Consider the following 26,155-nt stretch of genomic DNA (forward strand, 5'->3'; position numbering starts at 1 on the left):
ACAACAACATCTCCTTGTAACCAGTCCTTCGATGGGGAGCACTTCCTTGGCCCGCGGTTTGAGGATATGGTGGAAAAGATCAAAAAGGATGCAGACGCCACACAAAAGGCAATGGGAGCCCTCTAGACACCTTCTCCACGGTGGTCATTTCGAAGGTCCTGCTATAGAGGGGGCTCCTAAACCACCTTTCTGAGGTATAATTCTCCTACCAGAGGCAGCAGTACCAACAGGCACCCTCGCCGGGTTTAACTTGGGAAGGATAAAACAACATAAACCCCTTTGATCGAAGTAGAACCACAAAAGGCACTATACACAATAGAAAATATTCAGCCTAACGATGCCAATTTATACATTGTTATGCCACTAACAAACAGTGGCTCCCTCTCCCTTCTCCAGCCGCACCACACCAGTCAGTGGAAGACTGCAGGGGCATCTCCTCCATTAGCACAAGATTGCCTCCGATCAGTGGGATCTGTCCGTCATTGCAAACCACTGCATTCGCAGTCAACTATGAATGGGGCCACTTACATTCATCACCATTTATTTTAAGATCCTTTTGCCTGATTCCTCTTTGCAGGCACTTCATTCATGGGTGGCCTCCCCCATTCCCCTCCATGTCTCTAGAGGTGGCCTCCCCCATTACCCTCCATGTCTCTAGAGGTGCCCTCCCCCATTCACCACCATGTCTCTAGAGGTGGCCTCCCCCACTCACCACCATGTCTCTAGAGGTGGCCTCCCCATTCACCACCATGTCTCTAGAGGTGGCCTCCCCCATTCCACTCCATGTCTCTAGAGGTGGCCTCCCCATTCCACTCCATGTCTCTAGAGGTGGCCTCCCCATTCCACTCCATGTCTCTAGAGGTGGCCTCCCCATTCCCCTCCATGTCTCTAGAGTTGGCTGACTGGGTTGGACTGACCTTTAGGGTAATCTGCAGTGCCTGAAGGCCTGGTTGTGACAGTTCCTGTGTGGGCCGATTTTTTTTTTTATGTGTGTGGGACAGTTGTATGATCAGGTGGTCCGGTTTTTATTATTGATTTCCCTGACATTTAAACAAGCGTTGCCTGCAGTAAGCTCAAATGCATACTGACTCCCATACCTTAAAAAACCCCTATACATCGTTCAAAACTGACCCGATTTAAATGTGGCCACTTTGATTTTCTGATTCTCTAATGGGGGCATTTTTATTTTGGTTCCTGTGCCAGTTTTCTGTCCCAGTCCAACCCTTATGGCCGAGTGTTATAACCACTACACCCGAGCACTCCTGATCATTATTTCTCTAATCCAATTTATACATATATTGCTACAAGGAAAAAGATTTTTTGTAGAATGTAAGACGTTCTCCTTTCTCATAACAGAATATCAGATTACTTGAGTTCAATTTTCCAAGATTCAACTCCAAAAAAGTACGCTCTCCAATCAGATCTTCTTTTTTTTTTATTTCATATCAAACGTGTATTGGCACAGCAGCAGACGACGCGCGTTTCGCCCACAGGGCTTTTTCAAGGCTTGTCAACGGTGTATGATCAAAGAAGTCTTTTTGATCTCGAAATGCCAAGATATATGCATTTAATCGTCGAGGCGTATATAAACTTGTGTTTTTCTCCCCATATAGAGATACGAGGTCAGGGTTGTCGAAAAAGATACATTTGCAATAGGGATGTAGTCCCGGCAGTTTAGAGTGGCCGTAATCCAGCCTCGTAATAATATCGGGTTGTCGGACCTTGATACGTCCAATAACCTGAGAAATGTAAGCGCTCTTTTCGGCGTGTCTCCCCTGGTTGCGACCTCGTCGTTATTGATTTCCCAGATATTAAAACAAGCGTTGCCTGCAGTAAGCTCAAATGCATACTGACTCCCATACCTTGAAAACCCCTATAAATCGTTCAAAACTGACCCGATGTAAATGTGGCCACTTTGATTTTCTGATTCGCTAATGGGGGGCATTTTAATTTTTTTTCCTGTGCCAGTTTTCTGTCCCAGTCCAACCCTTATGGCCGAGGGGCTCGGGCTATATGTCTGGCTCTAGCCAAGCGCTTGTCCTACGGACATAGAATCCCATACACCTCACCACTCCTCCCTAAACAACGAGCAGTTGGCCGAAGTCATAAAATGTAAGAGCTTTTTTTTCCACTTGAACTTTTTCTCCAAATACTAATGTACCAATGTAGTAGAAGAACATACCTCAGTAAACTGCACTTCACGTGTCTCGTTAAAGAGCGGTGACCAAGGTCACTTTTTCGCTAAATATTGGATTTTTCCAAAACCTCCCCTAAAATTGCTAATTTTCTCAAATTGATGAGCCATGTATGTTCATAATATCACATCATGCCTTCCCCTACAGTTAACACACACACACACTATGTGCACTAATTCATGAAATAATGATTTGCAAACCATAGTCTTAAGTATGGGGGGAGGGGGGGGGTGAGCCACTGAAAGCTCCAGCCTGAAGCCTGGCTACACCTTATCTCGAGGTCCTGTTGGAACCTCGAGCCCATAACGAACCATGCTTTCATGTGGCTTCTGCCTGCCTCCCTCTACCCGGTATGTGAGCTGAGGACTATTAAACTCTGGAACCAGTTTGAGTAGGTGTTGGCTCAACATCTTGTGAATCTGGCCCTTGTGTAATGCATCTGGTGCTTATGTAAATCACTCCAATACCTTCAGGTCGAGTTTGGGCTATATTTTAAAAACTGCAGAAGAATGCACTTGGAGGTTAAAACAAAGCCTTAATATAAAGAAAACAGATCTATAACCGTTTTCTGGCTGTTTTGTAGAGAGTTAAACATCAAAACCTGGATACATCATGGCTTCTCTGCTTAAATTGTGTCATCTTAAGGCAAAAATGTTCATTCATCAAAACTTTTTTTCCCTTCATTATGTAAGAAAACGCTTTCGAATATGGGAGTTCAGACTAGAAGTTGTACAAAACTGTCCCTTTTAATAAGTACTTTTCAATGCAGTGCTATAATGTGCCTTATTATTTTCATAGCTTTCATATGTTAAAGAAATACACTTTTGTGAACTTTGAGGAGAATGTATCATATTTTATGTGGTGTGTTGTATAATATACATAAGACATGTTCAGAGCTCCGCTTCTGCATGGGCTCCAAGATCAAAGCCAGTCCCTTGGCTCATCTCTGTCTTCGGTCTCCCTGTTAATTTGTTGGCTCACCCACCTTTATCCTTTAGTGTTAAACGTGAGAGAGATGGACAAAAACACACAGTTGCTGAATTTCATATCTGTAACTGGTAAGCCTTGGTTCAAATGCTAGATTTCCCTCTTAATCAAATTTTGTGATCCTAGGCTAATCACTTTCTCCATGTGTCCTGTTTCTTGGCCGTCTAATTGAGAACACCTTCAACTAATTTAATTCTGGACCTGCCTTGTACAAAAAATTCATCTGTACGCCGTTAATTAGAACACTGGAATGCTGAGAGCTCCATTGAAGACAATAGAGTGTGTAATAAGGTGACTTCTGATGCCAATTAAATAGTACATCAAGAGGTCTTTATTGTACGACCTCAGCCATCACTAGGTCCATATCAACTGTCAAATCTAGGAACCAGGATTCCATGTTAGAACAACATGGACAGAATCTATGTACATCAGAGTGCGCCAGACTTCTAATGGCTGGTAGAAGCCCGAAGCTCCAACATTCCAATCTTGTCCTTAACAGCTGTTGCTGTGGACAAAGGTCTCACAGAGCCATGGTATTCAGCATGGCAAAAAAACAAAATAGCGAAGCCATTGCCTCATGGGTGGGATGCATTGGCTTGGTCAATATATTTTCCCCTTCTCTTCAACCTGTATATTATCTCTCATTCATTCCCCTTCACAGCTAGAACCCGCCCCTAGCTTGTGGATATCCGGTCCTAGTTGCATTACCTTTGGCTTGCCAGTACCTCTGATCTTTCATGCCCTCCCATCCTTCTATTTGGTGACCAAGATCTGTTAAAAATATGACCCTTCATCTTTGCGTTGTATGGTTCGGATTATTCCAATCTTCTAAACCTCTGTACTTCTTTTTTTTGGATTGAGACATTTTCTGTGTTATACTTTTTTGTGACAATTTTTCATGATTTTTATTTCAACTACTACAAGCCGAAAAATACCTTCAGTTACTTAGAAGAGCTCACCCTGCTGGAGTGGGTGATAGCAAGGAAAACATTTTTCCACTATTACATTTAGTTCTAGTTTAAACAAGCATTTGCAATGAAATAGGTCTCGCGTTTGCAACAGTTTGAGCTATTGGAATTGCAAATGACAATGCCTTTTTTTAATGTGTTAAACCTGCAATAATAAAAGGCATTGCCATTTAAAATACCATTGGTCAAAGTTTGGAAAATGCAAGACCTATTGCATTACAGATAGCGCAGTGTCCCTGAAGAGGGCCCGCGCTCACCATGAAAGTAAAAAATAAATAAATAATTGAAACAGTGCGCATGTCCCTGAAATGGGTGCCGGGCTTACCATTAAGGGTAAAAAATAATGAAACCGAGGCCGGTTTTCCTGAAGCGGGCTCCGCGCTCAGCTTAAAGGTTTTATAAACCAGAAGTGGCTACCATTGTCCCATGAGTTGTGTGGGTTATGGGGGAGGGGGCAGTCACTTTTAAAGTTAAAGCGCGCATGGTGCTCCATATGACAATCGTTCGCCATTGTCTCGCGAGTGCTGTGTGCTCGCTGCAAATACAAGAAGCAGTCGCCATTTTCCCAATTATTTATTCAACAAAATAGTGCTTGCCGACTTATAAAGCAGACTGTGTAACAAGACAAGTAAAAGTCCCAGTCGTTATGGGAGGTAACAAATGCAGACAAGGCAGCACCAAGGAGGGACTAACAAGCCTATTCACAAATGAAAAGCAACCATTTAGCAAGGACAGTTACAGGAGCCAATTAAAAAGATGGGCGGGGAAATTGACGGAGCTTGTATGCCATACCTCAACACAGCATGCCACAGAACAGCGCATGCACTGCCCAGGTTTGACCTAGAAAAGGACTCTGCGCACGGTCCTGTTGGAAACCTGAATCCAGAGCGAGCAGAACTTTCACATGGCTTCTGCCTGCCACCTTATCTCTACCCAGAATGTGTTGTCAGAGCTGCAGACTTTGGAACCAGAGAACCAGGTTTGAATCTCGGCTTAGACTCCATTCTGTGATTCTGGGTAAATCACTTGATATCTCTCCATGCCTATAAAAAACAATCATTTGCAATGTAATGGGTCTCACATTTATGAGAGTTTGAGCTATTGGCAATTCAATAGCTTAAACTCTTGCTAATGCGAGACCTATTGCACTGTAACTTACTAGTGCCCATGCGGTGCCTTCACATTCATGAAGGCTGCAACCCTTTCTTTAGACAAGCTGCATCTAAATAAAGCGGTGTGGCCGACATTAAAGTGAAACCAAGGCATTCGGGCAATGCCCGAGGGGCTGGGGTCCGAGTTCCAGCTGAGGGCTGCTTTTGAGCAGCCTGGGGGCCGATTTGGGCGGTGTCTCGGTTGTTCAGTGAGTGTCTGAGTGGCCTTTCTGGAGGGAGATGGGTACTCATTACCTCCCGTATAGCAGCAACAGGAAGAGGTGTCAACCCTTTTCTTTCGCTGGGCCTCCCATTAATGTAGGCATACTAACCGGGGCAGGGGGCCTGAGCAGAAGTGGCCTCACTTGTTTTCAGGTGTGTTTCACTAGTGTGAACTAATGCGTCCTTTTTTTTTACCCCCCGCCCCTTTTTATGTAAAACTACGCTGAAAGCAATGATTTGAGGGAAGGCATTATGCAAATGTGGGCCGTTTTTTTTGCGCGTGCCCGGGCCGATTTTTAATCCCAATCCAACCCTGCATGGAGCGCTTTGACAAAAAGCATCGGTTTGTCAAGTTGTAACAAAAAAGCATTGGTTTGTCAAGTTGTAACAAAAAAAGCATTGGTTTGTCAAGTTGACAAACAGATGTTTTTTTTGGTAAAAGCGCACATGCCGCACTTTCACTTCAATAGCGTCCGCCCACCTTTCATTATACGCAGCTTGTCTAAAGAAAGGTGCGTGGCCTCAATGAATGTGAAAGCGTCGCATGGGCGCTATTAAACAAACAAAAAAATTAATAAATAAGGGCAGATGCTATAGTTAAAGCGGACAGCTCTGCTAAAATAAAGAAACGCGGCCTCTATAGTTAAAGTGGACCGCCGTTAGTAAATAAAATAAAAGCGGGCAGCGAGCTTCGACGTAGTGGGTGGTTTAGGGCAAATCTTTAAATTAGTGCGCACAGCCAAATTAAAGCAGACCGTGTAACAAGACAAGTAAAAGGCCCAGTTGTTATGGGAGGTAACAAATGCAGACAAGGCGGTACCAAGGAGGGCAAACAAGCCTAATAACTCGGACCCCCGCGTTTACGAAGGACAATGACACCAGCCAATCAAAAGTATGGGCGGAGAGTAGGCAGGGCTTCAAAGCCATACTACAATACTGCATGCCTTGCCCTAATAATTTCATCTTGTGTAATGTAACTAACTGGTGCTCAGTACACCGCTCCAAAACCTTCTGGTCGAATTTGTGCTATATATACACACTGCAGACAAATGCACAAAAAGGTAAAAAACAAAACGTTAAAGTGAAAATGGAAAGATAAATAGTGAACCCATTTTGTGGCTTTTTTTATTTATTTTATTTATTTATGCATTTTTATATAGCGCGGACTTTACCCGAAGGCGTCAGAGCGCTTCACAATAGGAACAGAAAATTACAAATGAACAAATTACAAAAGCAGACGATAAGTTACATGAGGTAAAAGTGACAATTGTGAGCAAACAAAATACATGAGGTAGCAAACAGTGCAAATGAGGAGGAAAGAGTGACAAGTGTGCAGGTTACAGGAGAAAACAAAGTACATTTAGAGGTAATATACTGCAGTATATGCTAGAAACAGAGGCACAAAAACAAACGTTACGTAGACAATGGTGGCACTTGTGCAAGTATCAAAAGCAAGCAAAATGTGAGAGGTAGCAAAAAGTGTGTTACAAGAGAAAAGTGGCCTGTGCATGTTACAAAAGAGAACCAAACACAGGTAGAAGGATAATACTGCAATAAATGGCATACAATCCAACCACAAGAACACACTGGGAAGGCACTTCCATAGTCATGGAGAATAGTTTTCAGTGATGGGAGGTCTTCCTTCAGATAATAGAAAGGGCGTGAATTACTTTAGGAGGTGTCTTTGGAGGAGGAGAACTTTGAGGTCCGTTTTGAAGACCTGGGAGGAGGTGGTGGTCCGGAGCTGAGGCGGAAGTGAGTTCCATATTCTCACCGCGTTGCCTGAAAAGGATTGGGCCATCGATGTGGCTGATTTGCGCAAACTGAAAACAGAAAACCTGCATAAATGGCGGCGCCCTTGCTTAAATTGTGTGCTCAGACTTCTGATGACTTGTAATGATTTCCACGATTCCAGCGCATTAGTAACTTCGATTTGAAGTCCTGGCAGGAAAAAAGTGGCGTCCCAGGTGAGTTTTAAGATGTTATAGAATTTATTAGAAAAGAACAAAACCAATTGCAATGTTGCTGTTGTAGAGAGAAGATAACATCTGGGAATATTAAATTACAGGACCTTCGTAACAGCGTGCCTATGGTTTGCTGCCACCTAGTGGTATATGTTTTAAATTTCGATTTGTAGAGAGAGCTTTATTGCATACACTCAAAGGTCGCCACTTGAAAACTTGTGAATACACTCACACTGAGCATACATTCTCGAGCAATATATTTGAGGCCTACACGGGAGAAGTAACAGCAGCAACATTACTTGCTACAGTGCAAACCAATTAAACATTGCTTTGTTCATATAATGTCTGTGTTAAAGAATTAAGCGACAGTGTACTTTTGAATTCGGAAATTGTGCCCTATGCATCCAAATCTAAGCTAAAACTTAAAACTCGAGTGGCCTGATCAAAGATGTGATTGGCAATGTCTCAAGCCAGTGGCATGAAGGTTCCTGAGCCAAAGAAGCCCATGACTAAAGGAGACTGAACCAAAGACCTTTAACCCCTTCCACGCTCATGACGAGCTGGGCTCGTCATGGCGTAGCCTCCTCGCACGCTGATGACGAGCCCAGCTCGTCACGTAAAGTGCGGTTTTAAAAAACTCAGCACAGGAGCGGAATGGGTGCAGCAGTGATGGTGTTAAGGATAAAATACAATCTGTTCACCACTAATGGTAGAAGTGTCACTAGACGCCAAACCAATGCTTAATTCGTAAAGAAGTGAGTGGCAGGTCACAAGGTTTTTCACGGAAGCTACTGCACCTTGCATCAGCATCACCCGATGCCCCTGCAATGCGACCCAAGGCCAGGGCCCCTCTTCCTAACCATCCCACTCAAACAAATGCGAAAATGTGCACTATTTCATGCCACCCAAAGCAGTAAGAATGGCCTGGAAGCGATGGTATCATTGTAATTTTAAATACTTTCTAAATATTCGGATGGTGTGCCCTGCTTAAAAATAGACAGACCGCGCCGCCTTGTGGTGGGCTGTTGGAAATAAATGCCGATGTTGGGAAATAATAGCCGGTCCTGAGCTTTGGCAGACACCGGCACAAATTAAGCACTGCATCAAGCCTAAAAATGGAGTGGATCTCTGCTCCTTCTAATGATGCTTAACAGTCCAATTTTGTTACCCAGGGTGGCCATTGATGTAATTGATCCTCATGGTAACATAATTTTTTTAAAAATGGTATTCATTATTCACTGACAGGCTGGATCATTCAGTGAAAAGTTCGTTCTTGATGTACTTGTTGATCACAAGTTCATAACCCGGCAATGCCAAATCAGCTGTCTATCCTTCTAAGGCTGATAAGCTGAACACAAAGGTGGGTGGCATCAGGAAAGGTAGGCTCAAGTGAGTCAGTCTACAATTGGCAGATACTTAGCATTATTTTTGCAAAATCTGTCATTAAAGAAACTGACAGGGGGAAATAAAGTTGTTCTAATTTGTTAGTTGCAAACAGACTGCCTTCTCAGACAGCTTACATTGTTATCCTAGGCCAGCTACAAAGTTTCAAGTTTGTTTTATTCATGCTCAGCTCAAAGATCTGTGGATCTAGCAAATCTCTGGTTGCGATATTGGTAAAATGACCCAGGTGGTAATGCACTTGCTGCAAATGTGTGTGATCTGATGGTCACAGGTCTGCATTGTTGTAAAATAGCTTGGAGGATTGATGTGCCTACTGCAGAACACAGTAATCTGCCGTTTATGTCAGCTACTCTAGTATGCTGTGTTCTTATTTCCATAAATCTGTTTAATTTGCATGTTACAAATTCGAGAGCATTTAATCTTGTCACTGGGTTATAAAAATGCAGCAAAAAACTGCATGGAGCCTGCAAGACATAACCTTGCCACAAGGCATAATATTGAAATGTTGCTAGGTTTATTTCAACCTTGAGTTTGGTTCTCGTTAGTAACTATTAACCCCTTCGCTGCGGCGGCTATTCCGCTGCAGCGCTAAGGGGGAGGCGGGGCCGCGCGGCGCTCCCGTGCTTGTGACGGAACCGCTCCGTCACGGCCCATGGGTGAGCTGTGCTTGTGACGGAACGGTTCTGTCACGGCCCGCTTGCTCTTTAGAACGTCAGCGCAGGTGCGGAATTTGCGCCGCGCAGGCGCGGCGAGCGGGCCGTGACAGAACCGTTCCGTCACCAGCAGAGCCCACCCGAGGCTCATGACAGAACGGTTCCGTCACGAGCATGGGAGGGGTTAAGTGACAACATAATCTGCATACGGACTGCATTTACATCTATATGATTTACATAGATGTAGAGTTTGAGCTAATATATAATCATTTTATCTCGGATTATCTCCTCGCTTGTGATGGTGCATCTTAGCTTCCCCTGATGGGCTGCTGAGTCTGGAGGCAAATGAAGTAAACAAAAGGTGGTGGATGGAAAGCTTGAATCAATCTCAGACACTGGTAAATACTCAGACTGCATCACAATCCGTCGTTATTGCGCACACCATGCCACCTCAGTTTGAATCTAGCTAATATCTATTTTTTTGTGTACTTGTGTATGCCCAGGCATGGGTCCCATGCACACTGTCCCTGGAACCAAGCTATGTCTGGCTGATGAGTCCTCATTAGGGCAAAACTGGTCCTGGGTTGCTTGTGTTCTGGTTCAGGGAGGACTTATCTGGCAGTTCGGGATGGACTGGAGTTCGGGCTGGAAAAGGGTCAAGACTGATTTGCATGTGGATGGGTCCAAGCTGACGTGGCATTGTGTGTAAAATACCAATGGACTGGGATGTAGCCCTAATGATTACCAGTGTCTGAGATTAATTAAAGCATCCATCCCTCACTTTTGTGTGTACTTGAGTGAGTTGGGAGGCCAGGCATGTATCAAGCTGCACTGCCCTTGAGATTCTGCAATGAAGTAAGTCCGAAAAAAAGACTCCTGGAAGTTAAAAAGTTACTGTCCCTTGCTCCTCTGGCCTCTCTCAGCTCAACACAACTCAGTGAATATTGAAAGTGCATTAGATAATTACAGATCCTGTCATTTTACCTTCACACTAGGATTGAAGAAGGGTCCAGCAGTTCTGACTCTGTGCCAGAACCAAGGTGAGGCATTCTGTCAGATGCTATCACAGAGAGTCCGTTCAACTCGCACCTTGTCTCCTTTTCAATGGCTGTCATATACACAGTGCAAAGCCGGCCAATGACACCTCCTCTTCATCTAATGACGATTATTTACCAACTTTGGACAAAGCCCTTGCTGTATGTCCTGTGAAATCTGAAAGTGTCAAAAGTATTAAGGTTTATTGTCCCCTAATGAGATAATGGGTGGCTTTTTATTGGCGATTGTGCAGGTATTGATCCAACCAAAGGCACATAAGCGGACAGGGCAATTGTCAGATGTTAATACCTGGCAACAACTGTGTAATAAGCCTTTTGACACCTACTTCCCCCAAAGCCTGCGTGGTACGTGCCGGCAAGCAAAGTAACATTGCAAGTCTACTCCGGACTTTGTCTTCTGATTGGCTGAGCTAATCCAAGAATTCCATTAGAATGCTAATTGTAAACAGTACCCTGGAAATGTAAAAAAAAAAAAGTTAAAGTGCATCTGAGATCCTTATCAACTATATATGGCTCAAGCAGATTCACTATAGTCGAATGGAAAATCTTGCTCATCAGGTGAAAATAGTGATAATGATGGTTCTTGGTCAATTTGAATATGAAACGAAATACCCTCTTTTAAATGTGGCAAAGGATGGCTTCCAGCCCTGGCTTGGCACCAAATCTGTACTGGTGCCAGAACTAGATTACTTAAAATGCGATGCCCTGTAGATGCGGGGGGTTTCCTTTTCCAAGTCCTCTTAGCGCTATTCAATCCCAAAGTGTCTTCCTACAAGGAATACAATAAGCAGCAGTGACAAAGACACCTTCAATATATTAATTTCTTCCTTAGAGAAAATTTTAGCACATGGATATTTAGTTCTATATTAAATTATAGCAGAGAATAATTAAAAGGCTCTTGCAAGCATGAAATCATTTAAACATTTTTTTAAATAATCACATTAACGAACATTTTTGTATATTACAGTATTAATAAACACTTTTGTTTGAGATCGGTTAACTAAAAAACTATTTCTTAAGGTGTGAGGTGTATCCTGTTCCCCTCTCCCACCCCAGTAAATATGAACTTTATTGATGAAATGTATTTAACAAAAATGACAGAATGCTGTAGTCCAAAGCTTGAAGTAAATCAATTGGTTTTCAACCAAGGGCTCTCCTACGTCTTAGAAAATTGAAATCCCTAGCTCATTTCATTGCTAATTTTTTATTGAATGCAGAATTATAATGGTAGCTTTTAGCTGTTTACGTCTAGAAAGAGAAAGTCCTACAATTCCATGCTTGAACGTTTGGAAAACATTACTTTTTTTTTTACTCTATAACTTACTTCCTAACAAGTTGCTTGGACACAATTTGGAATGTTCCAAAGTGTTTTTCGGTCTTGGAAAATGATAAGGTAAAGCAGTCAATCGGATTTAAGAGGATGACTTGGTGCAAAGGGAGGGCAGGCACTTGGGAAGGTGTTGATTGGGGGAAACATTGTTCATCTACATTAAGAAAGCTCTGGACTTCAAATTGCTTGCAGCAAATAAAGCGCAGAGAAGCTGTCATGGGGTGTGCCAGAAGCAGAACCCTAGGTGAAGGCTACTTCCCACATTAAAGCATTAAAAAAATATATAAACAAACCACGCATGGGTGGGCTCAATAACCCGGAAGCATTTTTTTTATTTACTAAAACCGTAGGGATGCCTATGGGATATGGCTTTAATGTTGCAAGAATCTTTGGAACTCGAGGCAAGTCTGGGAAGAAAATTTTATTTTTTTCTTATATTCAGAAGATGTATTCTTATCAATTTGTGCTTGGCCTGGCCTCAGTCAGCTTGTATTTGCCTGGTTATGTTTCATAATCTGGTGTACATAACTGCTCTTGCAGATTAAAAGGACCACTGCACTTGGACCAAAGACATTTATCTCTCGAATTTCTTTTTTGGTGTTGTCTAACTACAAAAAAGGTGTCAAATTAAAAAGAATGAGTAAATACATGGATTTCAGCTAACGGTAGTACACAGAATGGCACCCAAGTCATTTTTTTATACTTGTACCTGATTTCAGTCGAATCATCCTCCAGCTTACCTACATCCCAATTTCAATTCCCAGATGCTCACTTCTTTTAACTCTTGCTCGTTCTCTTAATCACAGGGAAAAAATAACCCCATGTGCTCCTAAAATAATGATTGCTCAAGTTTTGTATTTAATTTAAGTCTATCTAGTCCATAATATCCTCTCTTAAACTGTAAATTATTTAATGTACCTTTTGTTGACTTATGTCCATGTTCTGTAATTTCATTTTCTTCATATGGGTGAAATCATAAATGATGTTTGACTGGTGTATGGTTAAGATCACAGCGAGGACATGTACCAAAATACCCTTTACTATTCTCACCACTGCAAATGTCTCGTTTGTGACTATCTGGATATTTAGTGCATTGTAAATGGATTTCTTTCAGTGGAAAAAAATAAATTTTCACTTCACATCAGGCAATTGAACAAAGAGATCCCATATGTTCCCTATAAAGTCAAGAATTGGCAAAGCCAGTAGGTCTTGGCAGTGCACAAGCTATAGGGCCCTGATCCCCCAGCATGCTCCCCGCCCGCCAATACTCAGCCCCATCATTCACAGAGATAGAGTGGGTGTAAAACGGCCATGTTTAATATCAACATTCATAAACATGACAATACATATTCAAATCCATAACAACATCACACTTTTATTATTGACATTAATCATTCTTTGTTATTAGAGTTCCTCTTTCCCCCAGCACTAAGGGTCCCTCTGGCTCGCATCTCCAAGGCTGAGCTCCCCAAGCAAGGCACAACCCACCTGTGTCCTTGAGTGATGGGCCCCTGTCCTCGGGTCCTTGTCGGCAATCTCCGGGCCCATCCCTCGACCACCAGGCTGCCCAGGATCCCAGGAGTCTCGTAACCTGGCGCCCTAGCCTCCCCAGCCGGTGGCCCCAATCTCCCTGCGGAGAGCTTACCGTCTCTCCCCTCAGTGCTGGCCTAGGGAGTACGCAAGGCGGACTCCCGTCCATTCTGTAAAGGTCTCTTTACCGCAACACGCCCCCTCCAAACTACTGATCTAAGGGACGGGTGGGTGGGAGTTCCAATTTACAAAAAGGAGGGGGCAGACGAGGTGGGAGCAGGTCCGGTGCCGGCGAGGAAAGAGACAGAGACCACCACTTTCTTGATCTAAATAGGTCACAGTCTCCGCCTCCGCCCGCACCGGAAGTGCATCACGCGTGCCCCCGAAGTACTTCCCCGGCCGGCCACCCATAGGGTGAGCCAGCCGCCTACACTATCCTATGGCGTGGTGTGGGGCCGGGGGGCCGGGCCCTAGAGGCGTGCTCCTCTAGCCCCGCGCTTGGCATTGGCCTTGTCCATGTGAATGTCTTTTAGCCATGTTGTCGAACAGCACATCTGCTGTTCAACATGTTATACAGTTACTGAAAGGCCAGAATCTTAGGATGTTGAGCCGATGCCGAGTGTCTTTGCCCTCCCTCATGTTGAGTTTATTGTCCTACCCTCCTGACACAAAAAAGTGCTATGATGTGGCCTATGCTGGCTGCATCATAGTGCTTTTTTCAGTGACTTTCAGCCATGCAGAACAGCAGACAACATTGCTGATAGACATTCACATTGACAAAGCCAATAGCTCAGGCATTACAGTGATCTATTGGCTTTGCCAATGCTTGTTCGGTGTTGACTGGGCTTTGCTGACCAAATGTGGAAGTGATGTTGAGAAACAGATGAGGAGCTATGAAGTGAGGATATGGCGTTACGGCCTGAGCTGCCAACAGGGGAACCGGGGAAGCATTTTTGAATCTCTGGGTCGGCTGAGCAATTTTGATTCCGGCCAAATCTCTCACGCTTCCCCCTGCCTACGACAATGAATGTGTCATTGTGTAATGTCAATTTAATTCACCCAGTTATTAAAATTTAATTCACCCTTGGGTACTGGGACCACCGCTTCGCCAATTTAATGTCACTTCACAATTCACCACACTGCACTCTCAGTAAAATACCTGCTCCGCTGTAACCAGGCGTCGAAGCACACCCGGGACACATTAGGTGTCACTGGGTGGGCCCGATGATGAAGCATGCCACCAACTAGGTTGGTGGGTGAGGGCTTCATGAAAATACCTAATAGGTGCCTACTGATAATACAGTTCAGAGTCCTATAAATGGTCATACTTAGCTAGTCCTTGTTGATAACATATAAATCCCTGGGGATACGGACTAGCTTTCTAGTCCTCTCTCTCTCTTTTGATACGCTAATCATTGTGTAATGTAATATGTGAGCACTGAAAGTGCTCCAATACCATAGGATGCTGTTGGCACTATGATAAAATGGAGGACAGAACAAGCACCCTAAAACCATTGGATTGTGCAAAAAAGAAGCACTGTCGAGGGAGGTATGGGGGGGGGGTCAACCAGGTAAGCAGGTTGGGATGGGGAGATGGGCAAGCAACTACGTGAAAAGAAACCTTAATTGAAGCAGGATCAGCGACAAAATCAATGTCATTATGTAATGTTACTGGTGAGCACTTAAAGTGCTCCAATACCGTTGGCTTGTTATCGCAAGAAGGATGAAGGAGCAAGAACTCCAATACCATCAGATCGTGCAAAAAAATAAATAAGTGCTGTTTGTGTTCTAACATCTTTTTCAGAAATGCATTTATTTATGTACACACATTTTAGTGGTATGTGTACAAGGGAGACGACATGAAAATACATGTACTTCTATGGAGGGTTTGAAATAAAAGCAAAAAATAACTCTGCAAACCAGGAGCAGTGTATGGAGACTTGAACTTGCTCCATGTGCTATGGGAGGGCCAAACCCAAGAGGAGGGCATGACGCACATGCCATGATGAATGCCATCAAAGAAAATGAGAGCGATGCTGAAGTTTACCAATGGTAGGAGATGGGCGGCCAGTAAGCCCACAGATGGAACACAACACGTCTCTTCGAGAAAGCGCATGCGCTGTCTAGCCGAGACCTAAGAAACGGTGCCTCTCCCTCAATTACTCCACATATTTTTTGACCTTCTGTATTTCTGGTACAATAGATCTCCGGCTACAGACCGCTGTCTGCCAAAGCCTATGACCCTAATTTATCCCTGTGTAGCTGGCAACATAAGGAGGAAAGAGCAGATAAATAGATTTTAAGAAATACATTTTGGAGGGCGGGGGTAATGCCATCAGCATAAGCACTATCTGTTTTAAATGGCTTATTGAAATATTAGCAAATAGGCTTGTTAATGGAACGTAGCAGTGTTACTGAGAGATGGTGCGAGCATGAGAGGTTATTGATAATGCCATTTTCCTCACTCCTAATAGTTTTGTTAAGTGATTTTCCATTACTTTATGACGACAGCTGTTGTATACCTCATTTTCTCCTTTACTCTCTCTAAATACTACCTTTCTTAATCCCTCTGCATGGCTGTTTGAAATCATTTGTTTGGGGGAGAGAAGGCATTTTTTTTCCTTCGGAAAATTCAATGTTTTAATGTCTCATTTTTATCATAGTTGTGATTGATGCGTTAGTTTGTAATACAATGTAAACTAGCAGAGTAAAATTTGGCATGCATTTCCCAATTTGGTTGGGAGAAAATGCTATTGCAATGTGCAGGTAAACTTTGAGTGGGTGAAGGTGGAGGATAATCAGGGCACTGTACAAGCTTCACGATGGGCGTAAATAAAGCACTTCACATAATTCACCACTGAAAAAAGAAAACTTTGTACACTTTGCACGCACACAGCTTCCAACTGTTCAATGTATACTTCTTCTGTCTATTGGATTGAGGTGATGATTGTTTGACTTAAACATGAGCTTCAGAAAGCCACATTTGTTCATTCTTAATCTGGTCTCTGTTTTGCTACTTTACAATTCATTAGCTCTTCCGCTTTCTGATTCTCCTGTGGGCCAGCATTTCTTAATTGCAAACAGGGCTGAACTTTTATCTTGGGGGCAGGAACCTTTGGAGGCTGGGTTTGTAAGTCATGGGCTGGAGCCATTAGACGGCTGGGTTTGTAAGTCATGGGCAGGGGCCTTTGGAGGCCGGGTTTGTAAGTCATGGGCAGGAGCCTTTGGAGGCCGGGTTTGTAAGTCATGAGCTGGAGCCTTTGGGGGCTGGGTTTGTAGGTCATGGGCTGGAGCCTTTGGAGGCCGGGTTTGTAAGTCATGGGCTGGAGCCTTTGGAGGCTGGGTTTGTAGGTCATGGGCTGGAGCCTTTGGAGGCCGGGTTTGTAAGTCATGGGCTGGAGCCTTTGGAGGCTGGGTTTGTAAGTCAAAGGGCTAGAGCCTTTGGAGGCTGGGTTTGTAAGTCATGGGCTGGAGCCTTTGGAGGCCGGGTTTGTAAGTCATGGGCTGGAGCCTTTGGAGGCTGGGTTTGTTAGTCGTGGGCAGGAGCCTTTGGAGGCTGGATTTGTAAGTCATGGGCTGGAGCCTTTGGAGGCCGGGTTTGTAGGTCATGGGCTGGAGCCTTTGGAGGCCGGGTTTGTAAGTCATGGGCTGGAGCCTTTGGAGGCTGGGTTTGTAAGTCATGGGGTGGGTCCTTTGGAGGCTGGGTTTGTAAGTCAAAGGGCTAGAGCCTTTGGAGGCTGGGTTTGTAAGTCATGGGCTGGAGCCTTTGGAGGCCGGGTTTGTAAGTCATGGGCTGGAGCCTTTGGAGGCTGGGTTTGTTAGTCGTGGGCTGGAGCCTTTGGAGGCCGGGTTTGTAAGCCATGGGCTTGAGCCTTTGGAGGCCGGGTTTGTAAGTCATGGGCTGGGGCCTTTGGAGGCCGGGTTTGTAAATCATGGGCAGGAGCCTTTGGAGGCCGGGTTTGTAAGTCATGGGCTGGAGCTTTTGGAGGCTGGGTTTGTAAGTCATGGGCTGGAGCCTTTGGAGGCCGGGTTTGTAAGTCATGGGCTGGAGCCTTTGGAGGCTGGGTTTGTAAGTCAATGGGCTGGAGCCTTTGGAGGCTGGGTTTGTAGGTCATGGGCTGGAGCCTTTGGAGGCCGGGTTTGTAGGTCATGGGCTGGAGCCTTTGGAGGCCGGGTTTGTAGGTCATGGGCTGGAGCCTTTGGAGGCCGGGTTTGTAGGTCATGGGCTGGAGCCTTTGGAGGCTGGGTTTGTAAGTCAAAGGGCTAGAGCCTTTGGAGGCTGGGTTTGTAAGTCATGGGCTGGAGCCTTTGGAGGCCGGGTTTGTAAGTCATGGGCTGGAGCCTTTGGAGGCTGGGTTTGTTAGTCGTGGGCTGGAGCCTTTGGAGGCTGGGTTTGTAAGTCATGGGCTGGAGCCTTTGGAGGCCGGGTTTGTAGGTCATGGGCTGGAGCCTTTGGAGGCCGGGTTTGTAAGTCATGTAGATGTAGATGTAGAGTCCATTTGTAACGCGCTAGCAATCGCTCCAAGGAGCATCTCGGCGCCAAATGGGCGGGAGCCTTTGGAGGCTGGGTTTGTAAGTCATGGGGTGGGTCCTTTGGAGGCTGGGTTTGTAAGTCAAAGGGCTAGAGCCTTTGGAGGCTGGGTTTGTAAGTCATGGGCTGGAGCCTTTGGAGGCTGGGTTTGTAAGTCAAAGGGCTAGAGCCTTTGGAGGCTGGGTTTGTAGGTCATGGGCTGGAGCCTTTGGAGGCCGGGTTTGTAAGTCATGGGCTGGAGCCTTTGGAGGCCGGGTTTGTAAGTCATGGGCAGGAGCCTTTGGAGGCCGGGTTTGTAAGTCATGGGCTGGAGCCTTTGGAGGCTGGGTTTGTTAGTCGTGGGCTGGAGCCTTTGGAGGCTGGGTTTGTAAGTCATGGGCTGGAGCCTTTGGAGGCTGGGTTTGTAGGTCATGGGCTGGAGCCTTTGGAGGCCGGGTTTGTAAGTCATGGGCTGGAGCCTTTGGAGGCTGGGTTTGTAAGTCATGGGGTGGGTCCTTTGGAGGCCGGGTTTGTAAGTCATGGGCTGGAGCCTTTGGAGGCCGGGTTTGTAAGTCATGGGATGGAGCCTTTGGAGGCTGGGTTTGTTAGTCGTGGGCTGGAGCCTTTGGAGGCCGGATTTGTAAGCCATGGGCTTGAGCCTTTGGAGGCCGGGTTTGTAAGTCGGGCTGGGGCCTTTGGAGGCCGGGTTTGTAAATCATGGGCAGGAGCCTTTGGAGGCCGGGTTTGTAAGTCATGGGCTGGAGCTTTTGGAGGCTGGGTTTGTAAGTCATGGGCTGGAGCCTTTGGAGGCCGGGTTTGTAAGTCATGGGCTGGAGTCTTTGGAGGCTGGGTTTGTAAGTCAAAGGGCTAGAGCCTTTGGAGGCTGGGTTTGTAAGTCAGGGTCTGGAACCTTTGGAGGCTGGGTTGTAAGTCCCAGGCTATAATGGATGGATGGAAGAGAGCAAGTGGGGAAGAAGTGTGTGAGCTGGTTTGAATGGTAGTTCTTGGATTACTTCGGGTTCCCAGTCCAGCCCTGATTTTCATTAGGGGTTGCCTCTTTCTTTCGGTCTTCTGGCGACAATGTTTCCAGTCTTAGGTGTTTTTGTTGCATGTAACTATCTGATGTCTGTCCAACTGGTTTGGTAGAAACAAACCAAGACTAAAAGTACTAGATAACATTAGGTTGTCAAATGACTTTGTGAATGAAGATGTGAGCGAGTTAGCAACAATACATCAAATCAGAAGAATTTTGGAGCTGCTGAATTCCGAAATTGAGCACAACATGAATTTTCATTTCAGTCTTTATTTTGCCATCTTTTTGCTTTTATTGACCCTTTAATTCAGTACATTTACTTATCTGTATGAAAGTAGAATTCTAAAATGCTGTCCTCTTCTCATTGCCTTCTAGGACTGGTGCCATCCATGTTGGTGACCGCATCTTGGCTATTAACAGCGTGAGCCTGAAGGGGAAACCATTGAGTGAAGCCATCCACCTTCTCCAGATGGCCGGAGAGACGGTGACACTCAAGATCAAGAAGCAGTCTGAGAGTGAGTAAGATATCCTTCCTTGGCGAAGAGTTTAGCTTCTGTATCCATACAGGCGGCTCTTTCAGCAGACCACTTCGGTCACTGCCACTCAAGTGTGTTGACCGTGAGTGACACCCATTGCGTACAACACTGTGTGTAATCCAGAGGTCCATTACTCTCTCCCTTGGGTGATTTTCATGCATTGTTCCAAATCTAGCAATAGCCTTTTCTGGTAATTTATTGGGCAATCAGTTTGGGAGTTGTCCAACTCTTTACCAACTATTGGTGGCTTTTCCATTTTTGGTCGTTCTCGTTCTTTTTCTGCTAGTAAATAGATTATATCTGTCACTGAATTCACCCTATAATCGTTAATCTAGAATAGTTAAACATTTGACAGTGAGCTTCTAGAGAAGGATGCTGAAAAGGCAAAGTTTTTCAGTTTTATTGAATTTTTGAAGGTCCAACTTCTAGTTCTAAAGAAATAATACGCTCCAATGCTTTTCCCCCTGAACGGCGTCCCTTCAGGTTATCATGGAGGCAACTCACAGGTATTTTATTAACTAGCGTTCTGAAACTGTGCTTGCGTTCTATGCAATGGTAGCTATACACCTTCGTATCTGATATGGGCTGACTTCTATTTCTGTTGTAAGGCGGAAAATCAAGAAATTTTGCAGAGTTGGTGTAAGAAGAAATTTGGGAATTTCTCATGTTTTGCAGGTGTATTGAAAGGTTTGCTCGAGCCTAGTGTAGTTCTGCCTTAAACAGCACAGCATGCTTTTTCCTTTCACCCTCTGAGTAGGAGACACTCCACTCTCTAATTGTAATCCAAAAAGCTGAACAAATGTTTTTAATAACCATCGCTGGGTACCGCAGATATACATTGGACGCCCTCAGGTGCACATTTGCAAAATATCTTCTCTCTATTCACATAGGGCGTTAGGGAGATACATTTACATAGAGCATTAGATGAGATACAATCGAACCATTGATGAAGAATTGCAAATTTAACAAGTGGAAGAGGTGTGGCGCAGCGGCCAGGGTGCCTGACTCCGGACCACGGGGTTCAAGGTTCGATCGCTGGTGGCAGGTCAGCCCAGCACCATGTGACTCTGGGCAATAGCTTGCTTAATCTTCCCAAAGGCCCCCAGCGCCGGGAAACCACTTCGGAAGTAGCTGTGCAGTTTTCAAATTCAAGGTTATTATTATAACAATAAGGACCCAACTTTGGTAAAATGGATGCTAGTGATGAGAGGGACATTCTGGTGCCAGGATTCGTCTGGGAAACACTTTTCCTTTGTAGGGGAGAACAAAAGCGACACAGCCCAACCCTAATGCCAGGAAGAGACAAGGGTGCATCAAAGATGGCTTTCTAACTTGTGTGAAATGCTAAGGAACAATTGATGGACAGAATGCAAAACAATGTCATGCATTCACCCCATCCATCAATTTTGTGTCTTTTGCTAACTTGTGTGAAAGGCTGGTAGTTACCGGAAGGTAAATCATATAACAATCATCTTTTGCACTCTTTCATACTATTTGTTTTTATTCAGAAATTGGAAACGTGCACTCCACAACTATTCTGCAGTGGTCTCTAGGCACTAAAAGAAAATATCAAGTGTGGTACAAGTGTCAACAACATATCATATAAGTACGTTTAAGTGCCTTCCTAGGGTCCTTATGTGAGGAAAGAGCAGGAAGTTGATCTGGAATTGTATTCCACAGCTCGAAACCTTCTGGTTTATGTGACCTGCCACCACATGACTTCCATTATCCTGGGAGCCATTAACCGGAGGGATGTTCTTGCCCTAGGAAATCTGGGTGCAGTAGCAGAAAAGGGACCATAAAAGGTGGACTGACCTCTAGGGAAATATGGACGTTAACTAATGAACTTAGGGATGCTGCATCATTCTTATTATAAAAGCAATCCATCCTTTGTTTAAGGGCTGCTTGGGGGATTTGTTCAATTGGGAGAATGACCAATCAAGCAGGAATCAGTGATGCGTCCTAACTATGGAATACATTATCCATTCAATCGGGGGCTTATGGCTCTTCATCCCTGTTGATCAAATCCAGCCATCAAACCGAGGCTGAGGATTCATCCTCACCCGGAAACTAGTCCATCCATCAAATTGGTGTCTATTGGTCCATCCTCCTTATCGCACTAATCCACCTTTTGAAGAAGATCAATAGTTGTCACTCCGAATTAAACAAACCCAATCTTTAACAGTGGCTGATGGTTCATCCTTCCTGTCAAACTAATCCACCCACAGAACAGAGGCCAGCAATTCATCCTCCCTTCCAAACGAATCCACCTATCGACTGAGGGCTGATGCTTCATCGACTCAAACTGATCCAGTCATGCTACAGGGGCCAGTGGTTGACCCACAATATTGAACTAATCCACCTATTGAACAAAGTCCATTAGTTCATCCTTCCTTCCAAACTTATCTACCTATTGAGTAGTGGCGGATGGGTCTGGCTCACTATTGAACTACCCTACCACTCAAACAGGGGGGTCAATGGTTCACATGCTCTAGCTAACTATCCCAACCTTTGAACAGGGGCTGACGGGCCATTTTCTTCTTCTAATTGTCAGATTGAGCATGAGCTGATGGTTCATCTGATATATCAAACGAAACCCCCCATGAAATAGTGCCCAATGGTTCACACTTCCTATCAAAGTATTCCACCCATTGACGTGGAACTGATGGGTCACTCCCCCCACCCACCCTCCCCAATCGAACTAATGGACCCATTGAACAAGGGCCTAGGGTTCATGCCCTAATCAAACTAATGCACCCTTTGACCCAAGTCTGATGGGTCATCCTTTCTATTGAACTGATCAATCCATCAAAGCCCTAGTGGTCAACACACTCCATCTTTGCAATCCATCTGTCGAGTCAGGGGCTGATGGTTCACCCTCCCCGTCCATCAAATCCACTCACGTACCAGTGCCAATAGTTCATCCTTTCTTCCAAACGAATCCACCTGTTGACCAGAGACTAATGGTTCATTCTCCCTATCGAACTCCTCTATCCAACTACAAGGCTAAGGGCCATATGTATCAAGCCGTTTTTGAATCGCAAAGGCCGAAATTCGCAGAATTTTAGCCTTTGCGACTCGCAAACGGCCGTTTTGCACGTTTTGGAATGTATGAAACATTCCCAAAATAAGGAATTGCAAACTTGTGCGATTCCTTATTTTTCCATAGCATTTAGGGAATCGCAAATTTGCGATTCCTTAAATGCTATGTATGTAGCAATTTAAGCTTGCGAATTTTGTTTAAGAGTTCGCAAATTACCACCAACTTTCAGTTGATGGTAACTTGCGAATTCTTCCAGAAATGCACAAATTGGCATTTTTAAAGGTGGCATATGATGCACACACATGCCCATAGGGCATGTATGTGCGCCATATGCACACACATGTTTTTTTCAGGGGTCTTTGAGACACCCCTGCACCCTTGCAATAATTCTCAAATTGCGATTAGCAAATTGCGAATTCGCAATTTGAGAATTATTTTGCATTCATTCCTATGGGCCTCCTGGCCCATAGGAATGCATTGGAAATTATTCCTTAATTGCGAATTCGCAAAATGCGAATTCGCAAATAAGGAAGCTTAAGGAATCGCAAATAAAAAGCGATTTTGTTCATACATACCATTTTGCATTTCCTAAATAGCGATTCCTTAAAATTCGCTATTTAGGAAATGCAAAATAGTTTGATGATACATATGGCCCTAAATGTTCGCACTCCCTAGCAAACTAGCCCACCCTTTGAGTAGTGGTTTATGGGTCATACTCCTTTTCCAACTAATTTACCAATTGAGCAGGGGCTGATATTTTGTAAACCTTATCAAAATAAACCACAGATTGGACCAGGGACTGTTGGATCACCCTCCCTATGAAACTAATCCACATATGCCCCCTGGGGCTGATGTTGACCTAGGACCGCCATCTAGGAAGGGTTCTTCCTACCTATCAAACTGAATCATCAATCGGAACTCTGAAGCCACATAAGACGTAGTTCCTCCCTGGCATTCTACAGTGGACACGCCCCTCGCAACACATGCTACAGAACAATATGACACTTCCTACGTCTAAGGTTTAGACTTATTAGGGCAAGCAATGGAGCTCTATATGGGACACACTGAGTATTGGGAGAAGCACTCCTGGTCCTGCGACTGTTATTTATCAAAAACACAATGGAGATGATCCATGGGATGTTGCCAAAGAATTTATAAACGAACATACGGGAATTATTTGGGACGGAGGGAATTACTCCATGATGTTTGCAATGTGATTATCTTGATTTATAAACCTAATAGTTTGTTAAAAAAACAAAAAAATGACACTTGCTGCGACTATGCAAGTACACGCTATGAAATAACTCCACTGAATCCAGAAATCAAGTAACACAAACTACAGCAACTTCACAGCCATCTTAAAACCTTGTACCTGCCTATGCTGTAGAATCTCCTCCTGCAAGAGTGCCTAGAAACAGTTGTTTGCAATGTGTGCTTTTCAAACCAAATAAACAGAAATAGACCTAAATAGTTCTATCCCTGGACCAAGATGCTTTTAAAGGCACTCTGTTCTGCTTTGTATGGGTGATGGGGGCTTCATGTTCCTCCTGAGCCTCCCTTTCCCGCTCTGGCTCTCAGGCTGGAAGCGCGAAGAGCTTTCAATCAGGGTTAATAGCCCTGTTTATCGCATGTAATACATTTGCATTTAATGGGCCTGACCCTGATTGGATTCTGTCGTTAAATTACTCTCCATGGATGTGTGCATTAGTCAGTGGTGCTAAACATCCCCCCTTTTAAATCACCAGGGCATAAGACAAGAGCACCCAGGCGGCCCTGCGATTTATCTTGGCCAATGAACCTTTAACTATCCTTTTTGCTCTGATTCCTTCTTTTCAAAAAATGCAAATATGGAGCCAAGCTCACAGTATAAACGTCTGATTTTCTCCTCTGTCAGGGATTTATTCGATTTTATTCTAGGACTTGTGGATGTTTTGGAGAGAGTCGTCCGCTTCTGTTTAGGATACGAACTACTGAAAATCACTAGTGCTGTCCTATAAAGTGAGATTGCTAAAACTTCATAAGATTGTCGGTTTTAGGGAAAGAATAAGGTTTGCGTTACCTTCTAATTTTTACTGCTGCCAAAATCAATTGTTATTTTTGCGTTTGTCACCCCGAGTGGGACGGGTATGCCCAGACGTGGGTCCCATTCTTTCCATGCCACTAGAGTCAAGGTATCCTGGCTGATGAGGGGTGAAACCCCGATACCGCTCCTCGGATGCTTGTTTCCAGTCCCGGGAGGTCCTGGCCTGGTAGTTCGGGCTGGACTGTTCCCATTGGGTGCAGGGTCACTACTGATTTGCATATGGCTGGGTCCAAACTGGAATGGTATGGGTAGAAAAAAAAACTATGGATTTAGGTCCAGATCTCTGTACTGGGGTGAATGTATCACATTGTTCTGCATTCTGTCCATCAATTGTTCTTTTTCCAAAATCAATCCAGATTTATAGAGGGCTGCTAATCACCCGCAAGGGTATCCAGGCGCTTAGAGACATCTGCTTGGGTGGAATCAGTTGAACAACCAGGTTTTGAATTCCTTCCTGAATTCCTGAAGAGAGCGTGAGGTCGGAGGCGAAGGTGAGACTGTTCCTGGACTTCATGGTGATATAGGAGATGGACCATTCTCCACTGTTGCTTCAGTGGATGCGGGTGGAGGGGTTAGCAAGTGTCTAAACAAATGCAGCCATGTTGGAGGTTCATTTTATTCAGTAAGTTAAAGTGTATGAATAGAAATTAAAACTGTAAATTGAGCTGAATACTTCTGGGCAAAGTTGTTCTCTAGAGTCGTAAACATAGGTGAAGTAAATCTTGGTTTAGTGGAGATTGGATTGTTGTGTGTGCCTTTATTCCCACAAGTAGTTAACTCGTTTGGTCGAAACATTTGACTTTCTTGCCAGAATCCTAATAGTCTAAAAAGAAATTCCAGTTTCCAAATATGAAAAGTGACTGATGCTAGTTGGCTCGCGCTAAGCTTTTGCTGAGTCCAACCTTGAGCAGATGTTTTTGTGGTGAGATATTCTTGCTGTGCTCTCTAGTTTTGAAGTCTCGGTGGATATGGCATATTTGAGAAATTGTAGATCCTGTACATGTTCGAAGTATTTATTCTGGCAAATGTTCAGTTAGTTTGAGGGTTTGTTCCTGAGATATGATTTTTCATGCTGTATTAACTAGGGGTGGGCGGAATTTGTGTAGTCGCGCTATGCAAAGCTCCGCGGAACGTTAAAAAATCTCAGTGAGCATGCATACTTCGGCAACACGCGGAATTGCTTGTTCCGCCCGTTCGCAATGCTTTTTATCCTGTTCCCCAACGCTGTTTTAGTGTTTGGGGGGGAAATATCTTGCAACACGCATTTTGAAAGTACGAACAAGCAAAACATTCCACAACGCCGCGGATCACAGAATTTTTGGCAATTCCGCGTTTTCTGCGGAACGCAAAATAATCCCAAATTCCGCGAGCGGAACGGAATTTACCGCTCAGGCCTAGTATTAACCCAGGAATTCTGATTCAGCTATAGCTCAGCACAGTAGTTTGTGGTAGGGCGCACACATCTGTCACTGAATCAGTGATAAGGCACAC

General features: G+C 44.5%; 1 protein-coding gene across 3 annotated transcripts in view; it reads left to right on the top strand.

Moving 5' to 3' along the window:
* The window catches only part of GRIP2 (glutamate receptor interacting protein 2), a 508,408-nt gene that overhangs the window by 456,489 nt on the left and 25,764 nt on the right, over window positions 1-26,155 (top strand). For all 3 annotated transcript variants that reach the window (XM_086939256.1, XM_086939257.1, XM_086939258.1), the window contains exon 18: window positions 19,378-19,517. In XM_086939256.1, the coding sequence (XP_086795382.1) occupies window positions 19,378-19,517 (140 nt within the window). The remainder of the gene's footprint in view (window positions 1-19,377; window positions 19,518-26,155) is intronic.

Source organism: Lissotriton vulgaris, chromosome 9 (assembly GCF_964263255.1).
Source record: "Lissotriton vulgaris chromosome 9, aLisVul1.2, whole genome shotgun sequence".
In the NCBI taxonomy this organism is placed as follows: Eukaryota; Metazoa; Chordata; class Amphibia; order Caudata; family Salamandridae; genus Lissotriton; species Lissotriton vulgaris.